We start from the raw sequence: 13,425 nt of genomic DNA, 5'->3' as shown, positions 1-13,425 counted from the left end.
GGGACAACATTTTGAAGCAGCTCACACTGATTTGACTTAAACCTTTGTAGCGTTGGGAAGTTCAGTTTCTTCAACATCCATTTCAAATACAAGTTGGTCTTAAGTATATTCATAAGTACTAACCCTAACTATGATTTATACTTCTGATTGACATCCCAGAGCACAAAGCTTTCTATTTATTCTCACAATAGGAACAACACGTGCACTGCTAGTGTAAGCTTTTCCCAGGCCTCCCTAATGAGGGACCTTGGCCAACCATGGCCTTACAGGAACAAGCTGAGAGGACAGTTCTTTCTCTGTGTTCCTATAGTCCTTAGTCCTCTGAGATTGTCAGCAACTGTGTAATGTGGTCACTTGTCCACTGAGAAAAAGACCAAGGTTCAGCAATATTTTCTACATGGGTTACAAAACACATACCAGATGTCCTTCGATCATCTCTGACCTGGGCTTGACTTGTATTGTCAACCAAAAACAGGAAAGGCTCCAAAGTACATTCCCAGTCCTCTGAACCACCTAGTCCTCCGGCAAGGATTATTTTTTAATGCATTATTTCAAGGGAGTGAGTTTGCTCTCTGCCTTGAAAAGTGCGCAAGAGAGAGAAAGAAGCTGTGGTAAAACAAAATTAATCACTAGACAAAATGACATCATTTTATGTTCTTTATACTTGAGTCTTTCCAATGAAAGGAAAGATTTTGAAATCTTTTAGTTTTCAGAAACCTGAAGGCTGGGAGCCAGTTAAACCTAAGCAAAAAGTGGAGTAGCATGGAATTGGGCAGAATCTATAGCTGAGAGTTGAAGTCATTGTTACCTGGCCTGAAGCTGGGTAGTGGGTAATGCTTGCTCACTCTGATGAGTGCCACCGGGTCTGTTTTGAAAAGGAGCTTCTGATCTCTTGTTCTGAGATAATTGCAGGTTCTGTGTTTCAGTGCAAGTACAGATGTTAACGGAGTCAGTTGCCTAAAAACATACAATCAAGCTGTCAGAAATTTCAACACCAAACATATTCCATTGGAAAACTTCAAGTGCAAGATCTGAAGCCAGGCTGAGGCTAGAACACTTAGTGCTAGATTATAACTGAGACTGCAACTTCAGTTAAGGGGGGTAAGGACTCTTCTACCCTTATTTGGGCTACCTAGACCCTGTCTCCAAGCATCTAGGAGCAAGTAGGGATACTCACCTGCATGCTGTCTCCCTGGAGCAAGTGTGTGGGCACAGGCTGGGTATTAGCAGATGCCTGGCAATCAGGCCTGTACCTGTCCCACGTACTAAGCCAGTATGGTAGTGGTCACAGTGTACCGCTAAATTACTACACCCACAAGAGAACAGGCATTTACTCAGGATACATCTCTGAGACACATGAGCTCCCAGTACTACTTCTGTGACATTGCAGGTTTGGGACCAGCCCTTGCTCAGGGCTGGGCCTGCAATCCCAATCCAAGCTTTATGGGAAGGAGCCATGTCTTCAGTACTCAACAATATTGCCAGGAAGACTGTCTCTGGCTGTGAACATCTGGCCCTTCTGAAACAGCTGGCGGCTGATTCTGTCTTCAGTGGGTCCGTCTACATGAGATGCTAACTGCACAGTAGCGGGAAAATACTGCGCAGTAGCACGTCACAGCATGGACAGTGTTAATACGCTACTGTGCAGTATTATTAGCTACTCCATAGTAATGTCACCCAAAAGGCATTTGCCAGCGCTACTGCACAGTAACTCTGGTTACTGTTAATTTATTTAGTACTTGCTAATACAAGTACTAAATAATTGCGCAGGAGCAACTGCATAGTACTGTCTCATGTAGATGTGCCCAGAGATAAGGAGACAATCATTCCTCACCTGAGTAACAGAGGCTCACAGATTAAAGTCCATTTAAGACCAACTCATGTGGACCTGAGATTCCATTTTATCATACCTGCCTTAAGTGCAGTAGAAGCATTTCACAGCAAGGTGTATACTTGGTCAGAGCAGCAATGCTCAGTCACTGGTTCATTTCTGTAGGGGCTTTTGGATCCATCTAACCTGTATTATAGTCCCCGCCATACTCTCAGTATTTTCCTGGAACAGAGTCCTGTTGATTACACTACCAAGTTAAATAACAGGGAACCCAGATTCATTTCTTCTAGGAACAATATTTGCTTCTTCCACTTCCTCCAGTCTTTATTTATTAATTTGTTTATTTAATTGGCTTGAATATCTCATCAAAGGGCCCCCCTTATCCCCTAGTACAGACCCCCTAGTCTGTACTGTCTGATATTATTCTGCTCTATTCTATTCAGGCTCTTATGTCCAGTTCATCATCAGGGAGGTAGAGTGCCTTTCATTAGTGCATTAAACAACACGACTGACGTTTGTCACACGTAGGTTGATCTGAACTGGTCTTTAGCTGCTGACATAGGCGAATGGTAGGGGGTGCACGGGGGTGCACATGCCCCCCCCGACGGGGCCGGTCCTCCCCCTGACAGCTGACACTGATGCTGTTGGTAGGGCTGGTACCCCCCCTGCCAGGGTCAGTGGCTTCTGCAGGTGCTCCCCCAGGTCCAGGAGGCACCAGTCACTCATAGGTCTGTAGAAAGTTCTCCCTTTCAGCTTTTAAGAGGAAGGATAAAAATTAGGACCCTCTTCTTTTCTTCAGTCATCCCTCAAATTGTATCCTATCACCTCTATTTGTTACTCTAGGCCAGATTTCTAACACATTTCCACAGACACCCCAGCAATATTTGTAAGAACACTTTTATGCTTTTAGCCCTGCCCCCAGTTGGTGATGTCAGTGTATCTTTATCTGTAATTGGCCTGTTTCATGTACAGCTGCTGAATTTGGATTTTTTTGCAAGAGCCAATGACTGTACACACACTTAAATGTTGAAAAATATAGGCCTATGTCATCAGGAAAGCACCTAAGCTAGGTGCAAATTGATGCAAAGTAGATGGGTGTATACTCAAGTGTGTGTGTATGGCTGAGATAATTAACCATGAATATTTGGTATACATGTATGCATTTTTGCCTGTGCATTTGTCCAGATGTATGCATTGGTCCTTTGTGTCACTTTTAGAAACTTTTTATGACTGGTTGAGCACTGAAACCACTGTGAAATCCTCTGTCTTTCAAATGCATAAAGATCATTTTTCCCTCTTCATGTCAGAGGCACAATAAAATACCATGACCTATGCAGTGCTTGTCTAAGTTCCCAAGTCCAGAGATGCACAGCTATTTACCACTGATTAATAGCCTTGCATCTGTAAGCAAGAGAGAAGACATTCTAAGCAGTTCAGTAATAAGATAAAAATTATCTAGAAAAGGGACTATATATTACTTCTTTATGGACTCTATATCAACCCATAATGTATGAGAAACAGCACAAACTGACCTGAAGTCTCAACACACACTGATCCACCTTGAAATAAGCATCAAAGGATATCAAACGCATTTAGAAATGTAAAGCAGTTACTCCTCCCATATGATTTATTTAGAATCTCAGAGTTTTCTAAGCATGAGTAGCAGTGACGCCCATTTTTCTTTCCAACATGCAAAAGGCACAAGAAAGTGATAAACGCGATTCTGTGCAAAGTGTCTCTAAGAAAATACACAGCGAGAAAATTACTGAAATGAGCTCCCAATGAAAGAGAAAGCCATGGCATCTTCAGGAAAGTGCTGAAAAGTTCTGAAAATGGCTGCATTTTTCAGAGTCTCGATGCTCAGTCAGTGAAAGATGCTTTGCAAATCCATGAAAGGATATTCAAGTCACAGAGCCATGAGGCTAAAAAACAAAACAAAAAACCCCTTCTATAAAATGGAATTCAGACTAGAAGTTAACATAATTTATATGCGGGAAACAAATGTGGCTTTTAGTAAAAGACACAAGTTAAACATTAAAAAAAAACCAACATAGAAAGTAGATACATTCTAAGAGCAGCTCAATAAAAACACTAGTTTTCATGGAAATAATAGAAAAAGGGATACTTAAATAATGCAAACCCACTTTGACATTGCCCATCTATTTTCTCTTCCCCCCACTGGCTCTGCCTTCCCTGCTTCCAGACAAAGCCCCAGCTGACAACAACGAAGGAGTTTCTACGAGAAGAGTCTCTGCTACTTGCACTTGTGAAATGTGTGATGCGGCCAACGAACATTTTGAAAACGTAAATGTACAGAACAGAGTATCCCGATCCCATTGTTTAACCTGGTGCTTGGGAAACCATCCAGGGTGGCCATCTCTCTGCCACCAGAATCTGCCTACTCTGGAGGCCGTTTCACACTGCGGTGGGTGTGGGAGCCCAGTCAACGCCCGAGCGCAACACACGACGTTCACTACAGTTTAATACTTCAACCTAAAAAAAAGGCATTTACAAGTTGACTTATTTTTGTTGCCTTATTTCCTTGCAGTATAAGTTTCTACTTCTAGACTATGGAATGTTACATTAACAATAAGTATTCATATCTTGCTTCAAATGTCATTACAGTTACTGAGGATTCATCATGATTTCACACAGCACAGAGACACCAAACTAAACACCAAAGAGCCAGCATTAGATGTATTTTTTCTTTAAATACCAATAAGCAAAATATCCCATTCCTCCCAGGGATCCCATGAGGAAGGAAGCTCCGAAGAAGGACGGGGGTTTCCGTTTGACCAGCCTGAAAGCGTTGGGCACCACGGCTGAGAGGAGGGTGGTGTGTATGTCTCCTAAAACTTTCCTGAAGGCAAAGCGTTTTTGTATCCTGTCAAAGAAAGACTGTAGGTTGGGTCTGCTGCCATCTTCCCAGTATTTCTTAGAAAGTCCTAGAAACTTGAGGCGGTGCAGTGTGGCTCCCAGCAGGACATCAGCCAAAGTAAATACACATCCGCAGAGCCAGAGTTCACACTTCTGCCCTGGAGAATGAAGCCACAAAACAGACATGATAAGAATGACCTGCTGTTTGGAAATTTAGGGCTTGACACTAAGCCCACAAAAGGCTAAGAGATTTTAGCAGTGTTTTGCCTTACTGTTTCCCAGTGATTTTTCAAGGAAGTGGACCAGACCCTATGGAGTCTGAAAAATAATGGGCAGGACACCCGGCTGTGTTGGATTTTGAAACAGCTCAGGTCCCCTTTTTGTTGGATGCTTAAAGATAGGAACCTAACTAAGTTGCAGCAAGATAAAGGGTTTTCATGGTCTACTCGTGGTGCTCAGAGCTCAGTCTGTGGGCACTTCATGGGGGCCCTGTCCCTCACCACTGATTGGCTGAGGGGTCCTGGTGGCCCTGCCCCTCAACACTGATTGGTGGAGGGTGCCTTCACTCAGTTTACATTGCTACCGCTTTTTTTGCCCTGCCCCTTGCTGCTGATTGGCAGAAGGCATCTTCCCTCAGTCTACATCACTGCCAGTTTTTATTTTGGTTGATTTTGCAGGAAATTGTGGCCAATGCTGGATTTCCCAATGATCACAGCAATCACAGACAAGCTGTTTTTCGTGGTTTCGTGGTTTCTGCAAAATGTGCGAAACTGTGATTTAGGTACATCCCTACCTATAGATAGTAGGTCCCATCCTGCCCCTGATAAGTCTAGTATAAAAACTCCCCAGCTGTCCTAAACATTCATGCAGAGCAATTTCACGGGCCCTTGGCTACGGGCTGGATGTTGTCAGATGCTTTGGAAATGAAGGAAGTGTCTCATTGTCGTCCCCAGTAACACTCCCTATTTTCAACTTTAGGGATGTCAGAAATACTTAAGAATTAAATACTCTTCCAGCAGGGAGCAGGACTTAGCACAATAGCCCAGCCATGCCAGCAGTCTGGGGCTGTTGCTAAGGGGGCTCTTTTTGCCTCTTTAAACTCCTGACTTCCTTGAGGCTGGGTTTTTGGTTGTAGCCGTGTTGGTCTAAGGGCACAGGCAGGCAAGGTTCTTTGAGTAGATGTGATATCTTTTATTAGACCAACTGAGTAGTTGGCAGAGCTGGCCCATCCTCTCCTGCAGAACCTGCGGCTGCAGGAGGCTCCGTAGCCACTGCTGCCAGCTTCATGTCCGGCTGCTTGCCACCCCCTCCCCCTGCTGGCAACCTGGCCACCAGCTTCTTCGTGCTCCCCCCGCCAACACTGCCTTCTTCAGCCACTCACCACCCCCCACTGCTGACGCCAATACCAGCTTCTTCACATCAGGGGGCCCCAAAACTATATCTTGCAGGGGGAGCCAAAAAATTGTGGGCCGGCCCTTGTAGTTGGAAAAAAATTCTTAGCAAGCTATCCGGCACAGTCACCCTTCTTCAGGCATAGGAAGTCTCTGCTGTTCTGAGACTCCAGGGAATGAGAGAAGCTAAAAGTGTGACAAGATGTCAGTGAGAATGTAAATAGGTAAATAGGTAGAAATTAAGAAAACAAAAAGTAAAGTAGGGAAGATGGGGAGTGTGGGGGGAGAGCAGGGGAAAAAAACCCAAAAGTGAGTAAGGGAGACTACAGTAGTGGTAATTGAAGGTAGAAAAGAGGCAGTCTGTGAAAAAGGAAATGGCTGGAGATTAGGAAGACAAAGGGCAGAAAAGTAGGGGAGAAGCGGGGGGGGGGGGGGGGGAAGGGTAAAAGGTCAGGTCTGGCAGGTACCTGGTGAATCAGATGTCAGGCAGGTTGTAACTAATGTGCCATAAATCCAATGTCTATATTGAGTCCATGATTTTTTGTATCCAGTAGGTTGATGAAGTGAAGTTCATAGGCTCATCTGTGAAAGGTGTTTTGTGAATTCCCTCTGAGGATTAGAACTGAAAGATCAGAGAGGGAGCGATTGTCTTGTGATAAATGAGCCCCTACAGGTAGTTGGGTGTTCTTGTCTTTGATAGATTTCCAGTGTGCGTTCATTCTGGTGCACAGTTGTTGTTTGGTTTCTCCTACATATTTTCCATCAGGGCATTTGGTGCAATGGATGAGATGTATAACATTTCTGGAGGTACAGGTATAAGGATCCAGGAATGGTGATGGATCTGTTGTGGGGTGTAGTTATAGTGGGGATGGCGAAGATGTGCTGGCAAGTTTTGCATTCCTTGTCCTGGCATGGTCTGGATCCATTTGGTGTGATTTGGATTGTTAAGAACTTTTTCCAACTACTCAGTTGGTCTAATAAATGATATCACTTCTACTCAAAGAACCTTGCCTGACTTCCTTGAGGAAACTCTTCAGCGCTTCTGTGTTTGGAGTCAGGTTTCAAGGGGAGTCAACGTTTAATGTGAACACTAAGTATGAAAGAGATGTCAAAGAGTTAGAGGCTGTGATAGTGCAGAGGGATTTCTGCAGAGATTCTGGCCAGGAAGAGCTTAAAACACTTCCCAAACATCCTCCTAGCCCTGCACTATGCTAACAGGGATAAAGCACCAGGTGAACCTTATTAGCAGCAGCAGGTGATAACCTGAGGGGTGTGGTATATAAACCCATAGGGAAGGATAGGTAGGAAAAAAAAGACAGGGACTTGGGGAATGAAAGGCAGAGGAAGCAGGTCAGAGCTCATCTTTCCTTTAGGGTTTGGCTGAAGAAAGCTCTTTCTTAAATCTTTTCTGCACTAGGGTTGTGGGGTGCTTTAATTATTTGACTTTTCAAGGCAAATAGCCAGAAGATAAATGATTTATAGATAAAGCAGTGGGCAGAACCTTTAATGCCAAAGATTTTAGTGCAGAAACTACCCTCCAAAAGAAAGCCACTGAATGAAGCATAGAGCTGCAGGGCAATGCCAAACCAGTTTGTGGAGCAGAGCACTTAAGCCTAGACCCCTGCATAAAAGACATGGTTTGCAGAGCCTGTGAGTAATAGACCATGGTGTCTGGTCTCAGATATGGGGTGCAGTTGTTATAAAAGGTTAATCTTCAGCCTGAAGTTTCAAGATACTATGCACCATGCATGATGCTTTGTCTGGGATACTTCCAATTGTCTTAAACACACAAGGAAAGTTCTATTCAGAGAGTGGAGATAAGAATACATTTTAGGCTAGATTACAGCTAACTTAGTGCTGTGCTGGCTTTGCTGGTTATTTCTTATTGTTAGGTAAATAAATGTTAGTTTAACACCTGCCTTGGTGACTGGCATGGCAAACTCTGCAAATAGTGTAATAATAGTATGTGTGAGATTCATAACCCTGTGATAACTGATTACATTATAAGTATGAGGCACAGAGAGGGAGGAAATTCAATAGGTTCTTTTCCAATCCCTTGATTAAGCAAGTGAGGAAAAAAATAATTTTGGAAGTGCTTAAACAATTTTGATGCCTGAACATTTTTTTTTTTTTTTTTTCCCATTGCCCAATAGCTTGTGGGACTGTATGAAATACAATCAGCTCTTATGTTGGCTCTTCAGTGCACTGATGGAAATACCTGTGAACTGCATTGTGTAACAGGGCATTTGACAGCATGTTCTTCACAGGCTATCTGAGGAAATTCCAGAAGGCAGAAAGGGAAATGCTTGGTGGGAGACGGACCCTGTCCTGCACTGGGAGACTAAAGAGCAGAGTGGCTGCAGTCACTGTAGGACAGAACTTGAACTACAGTCTACTCACTACTAAACATTTCTGATTGACTCTCACAAAGCCCAAACTATAGTTGTATGAATATTGGCCCCCTCTCCAGAGCCCACCCTTTCCTGCACAGGCAGCATTGCAGGCTGGGCCCATGCACTACTACATTAATCCTGTAGTGTCACGATTCTGCAAGGAATGTTTAAATGAGGACGTCACAGCTCTGTTCCACCCCTGTTTGAACAAATTAAGACAGCCAGATCAGAAACTGACAGAGAGGCTAGTTGGATCCAAAGGATGCCAAGTACTCTGTCCTGATGAAACCTGATCACCGCTCTCTTTCCCCTTCTCAGGATGACAAAAAGCCTCTGTTGTCTTATTCAAAGTACAAGAGGGAAACCCACAGCTTTTTGGTGTCTCCATGCAAAGATGCAATAGTGGGGAAGGGGAACTGTGAGTGTTCTCCACGAGCTTGTTACCCACAGACGATGGTCTGTCCAGCAATGAAGATGCTGCCCTCTCTGCTGTAGTGTGAAAACCAGATATGTACTGCAGTCAAACCAGCTTCTCCTTATTTGCCATTTAGTGTAGCTATTAGTTATTGCTTTATTAACCCATTCCACAGCTGGGTGAATATCCATGCACTTCACACAGAGCCCTTGTCTGGCAAGCTCAGAGGCTAATGATCATTAGACAAACGAGGCAAAGACAGACAGTTTTATGGCACTGCCTGTGCAAGAAACAGCAAACAAGGAGTGCCTGCTGGCCTTGAAGGCTGGAACAATAGAGCTAATGTTAATTGCAAGGCCTCGTTTTTATTGCCTTGGCAGCTGGCCTAATACTGCCAGAGGCCCAGAGTGGGTGGCAGCACCCGTGTCTAATTAATCAATAAATTGTTTCAGTAGCTAATGAATCGCTAGCACATTGCAGCTGGAAGCCTCCTGGGTACCTTGTGGGAATCTGAGGAATGTCAGACCCAATGCAAAGGCAGTCTGTAGTAGAGAAAGAATTTTTCTGTTCCATCCCCAGACTCTGCTGGCAGGGAGAGCCCAGGGATCTTGCAAAACCAGGTTTAGCAAAGTGGAATGCAAGTTCTAGCTTGTTTTGGACATGCCGTGCTGTGCTGTGCTGTGCTGTGCAAGGCTGCAATGACACAAAACTACACTCGGAGGTGAACTGCCCTGGGGGAAAGGAAATGGCTTCACTCTAGGAGGGCTCTATTGAAGTTTAAACATTATATATAGCTTCATTTCTTAGAGCTTTTCTCTCCAGGACAGTTCTGGTCTTTGGGGAGTTACTTTCTCTTAGCTCAGAGGGCAAATTTCACATTTTAGTGCAAAGGTGGAGGCCCCAGGGGTGGCAGTCCCAGCAGGATAAAGCCTTATCTGGATTCACCCAGACAGAATACTGAAGGCTAGAGCTGCTGTAGCATAACTCACAGACTCCAGGGGAGGTGCCAAAGAAATGGCACAAATTGGGTAGAATTTGGGCATCTAGTGCTATGAAGAAGGAGATGGGAGCAGCTTTGCAGGAAGCCAGAAGGAAACCAAGTGTATTCAGCTGACAACTCTTCAGAAAGGCACCCCTTGGGAGGACAAGGTCCAATGGACACAAGCTGGTTGAGGAAAAATTTAGGCTGGACATAAGGAAAAATTTATTTTCCATAAGGGTATCTAGAACACACTCCCAGCAGAGCTGGTGCAGTTGCCTTCCCTGGAAGTGTGCAATAGGAGGCTGGACAAGCACCTTGTTGAGCTCATTTGAACCCAGTTACCTCCTGCCCATGGCAGGGGACCAGACTTGATGATCTTACACGTCCCTTCCAGTCCTTTTATTCTATGATTCTATGACATTAACAGCAGCCCTTGACTTCATGCCCAAGAGGCTTTGGCCCAAAAGGCACGGTCACGAGGCATCATTCCACTGACTTGAAAGCACTGGTATCAGAGTTAATGAGCATGTTTTCAGACAAGATTCGTAGGCATGAACGCAGAGTCATGCTACACATCTGAAGTGACTAAGGGGCTTTGCTTAATTCCGATCCCCCAGGGTTGATCTTAGTGCTTATGGAGTCTGCCTGCCTCCTTTGCCCTGGGAGTGACACATCTCCCAGCCCAGCCAGAGCCCACTCTCTTGCCCTGCAGCAACGGCAGCTGCAGGTGCATGACTGACTAGTTCTGAGCTCCACTCCAGCCCAGGGATACAAGGGTCTGGAGCCCCTCCAGCCCTGCTTGTCACACTGCTCAGGAGCCCTGTTCCTATTTCTTGTAGCTTTCATCAGAGCACGGGAGAGTGTGCCAAGCGCATCACCAGACACAGGCAGTGCCCATATCACTGCCCCAAAGGACTTGCAATCTCAGCGTGTCTGTGAAATGTGATGAGTGAGGGTGAGAAGCACAATGGAAGGGGAAGGTACCAAGTGAAATGTTATTAGAGAAGTCCTTGGGATCCTTTAGCAGTGAGGAGGCAGTCCCCTCCTTGGCAGTTACAGCCCAGGGGGATTAGTCTAGCCAGGGACAGATCCTGACAGTGGTTGTCCATCTATCCGGCCTTCCACTCCCCTCTCTGCTGTGCAGCAGTTTAGTTCCAGCTGAAGCCTTCCCTCTGTTCCCATGCCAGGGTTCATTTGGGAAGGGAACCCTGTTGGGTTGATTTGCTCTTGTTGAATAATCAACTGCTTTCTCTTCAGCAGGCTTTCATTCCCTGTGATTGACTGTTAATTAAATCTTTATTCTCTTCTGCTGACATCTGAGGCACTAGCCATAAAACACCAGCCATCTCTACGCAGCACACAGGATTTTTCCATTTACTATTCCCTGAGCTCTCCCAGAGCAGGGGGACTGGACTGCCTACATCCCAAAGCCCCTGTGGCCAGACAGGTTCTTCTTACTGCTTATGGTAAGCTCCTGCTATGGCCCCCACCCTTATTACAGAGCATTCAAGAGGAACCAGCAGAGCCGCACTATGTGTCCTTGGGAATATCCTTGCTTTTCAGGAAGTCTGCAGCTTTCTGACAGGCAGCAGTGCCTGCCTTTTGGAAACCCAGATACAGGAGGCTGAGCTGCCATGAAAATAGCAGAACTGGAAAAACCAGAGGGAGACAAAATGACAGGGAAGAAAAACCTGACATCTGAAGTGTGTCCAGTAGTGTGAATATGTTGGGATGTATATTTTGCAGTGGTAAGAGCCACTTACAGGCTGTTAGGTTTGGGTTCTAGCCCCGGCTCTGACAGTGATTTGTTGTGTGACTTCAGGAGAGTGATTCAGAGTCCGTTTCCCTGCCTAGCAGAGGGTGGGAGGCTGAGTCCATTGCTATTTGTGACACACTTTATAGGATGTATTAGTGGAAGGTACTACAGAAGTGCAAAGAGCTATTGTTTATACTATGAACAGGTTTTTCCTGCCTCTAAACACTAAATATAGGTGACCAAGACTGCCCATATGCAAGTGCAAGCCTAATTTAATTGCTTTGTTTGAATGCAAAAATTGAGCACCAGTAGCATATGTATAAATGGTGTTTCTGGACATGAAAATCGCACTCATAGAAAAGTAGCACTGGAAGGGACCTCCAGAGCTCATTCAATCCAGTAGTTCCCAACCTTTTTTATAGTGCGGACCGGCAAACTCGCTCAACGAATTTTGGTAGACCGGATATAGAAGCAGTCTAATTTACTTATTTAATTTTTATGGTGTGGGGGGGAGGTTGCGAGGATTGGATCAGGTTGGGGCATTGCAGCCATGGGCATCAGGGGACCCTGCAGGGCAAGGGGCTATGCAGTTTGGCCCGGGAGGACCCAGCTGGGGCCACCTGGGAAGAAGGGGCTGCGCTGCCTCCCCACCCTCTGCCTTGGGCATTTCCATGTCTGCACCACCCCCCCCTGCTCCCAGCCACGGGTGGAGCTGGGGGGTCCTGCCTGGCCTAGTGCAGGCCCTAGTATCTGCTGTGTGGGTGGTGCCTTGCCAGGCACAGCCATGGTGGTGAGAGCAGAATGGGGTGCACAGAGCCGGCTGCCCCACTGCTCAGCTTTAACTTGGGCAGACAGACAACTTAGCAGCCAACACTTCACAGCTGTGACCTGGTGGTTGGGAACCTCTGATCTAATCCAACCACCTGCTCTAGGCAGGATCATCCTTATCCCAATCATTCCATACAAGTCCTTGCTTAACCTATTCCTTAAACTACCCAATCAACCCTGTTCCAAAATTACACGGCATATTGCCCAGAGGCACCAAAAACACCCTAACCTATCGCAGGTAAAGCAGGGGGACAAAGGCTGTCAGTGTCCAACCACTTCAAGGGTTTTTAGATGCAGGTTGTGTGTGTTGCATTTACAATATTTTGGGGTGAAAAGTAGAGCTAGAGTTGTACAGACCTCTTTTGTGCACCACTGAAAAACCAAGCCACTACTTGCCAGCCCAAGAATATTTTTCCTTCCTTCTCCCTACTTTTTTCAGTGGTTGGCATTCATAATTGCTGACTCCATCTCAAATTGGTATCGCTTTGGCCTTTTTGTGTGACTTTATCCATCCCCTAGTGACAGGGAGTGAACTGAAGCTTCTTCAGTTAAATGAATGCTAATGAGTTTCAGCACCATATACAAAGCCTGCACAGGCTGATGCTAAAATACATTGACAAGTAGTTATTAGAAATGTCGTGTTTTATGCAGAAAAAGCCATTCATTAATCCCCCACTGCCTGAGCAGTGAAGGCTGCTTAATCTCTTTCTGCAGAGGCCTCCCTGCTGCGTAACTCATGGGCAAAGTCTTATTTAGCTCCTTGTCTTGCAGTGCTGTATTTCTAAACCCCTCTCTGAGCTGAACTCCTTGTTTCCCATCTACTGCAGGAGAAGACGGGAACATTCCCTCTACTTCAGCTATATATCCTTGGGCTGACTTCACTGGCCATTCCTCCTAAGAAGTTTGGTCTGATTTGATACACCATATAGGATTCTTTGGGTGGACTTGGGCA

The 13,425-nt window shown here is 45.4% G+C and overlaps 1 protein-coding gene across 2 annotated transcripts in view; it reads right to left on the bottom strand.

Moving 5' to 3' along the window:
- Positions 1-3,440: 3,440 nt before the first annotated feature.
- The window catches only part of GDAP1L1 (ganglioside induced differentiation associated protein 1 like 1), a 43,993-nt gene continuing 34,008 nt past the window's right edge, over positions 3,441-13,425 (bottom strand). For both annotated transcript variants that reach the window (XM_006275227.4, XM_019484564.2), the window contains exon 6: positions 3,441-4,866. In XM_006275227.4, the coding sequence (XP_006275289.1) occupies positions 4,523-4,866 (344 nt within the window). In that variant the 3' untranslated portion in view covers positions 3,441-4,522. The remainder of the gene's footprint in view (positions 4,867-13,425) is intronic.

This window comes from Alligator mississippiensis, chromosome 9 (genome assembly GCF_030867095.1).
Source record: "Alligator mississippiensis isolate rAllMis1 chromosome 9, rAllMis1, whole genome shotgun sequence".
NCBI lineage: Eukaryota > Metazoa > Chordata > Crocodylia > Alligatoridae > Alligator > Alligator mississippiensis.
Note: the sequence above shows the minus strand (reverse complement) of the source record. Positions and strands in the feature narration are given on the sequence as shown.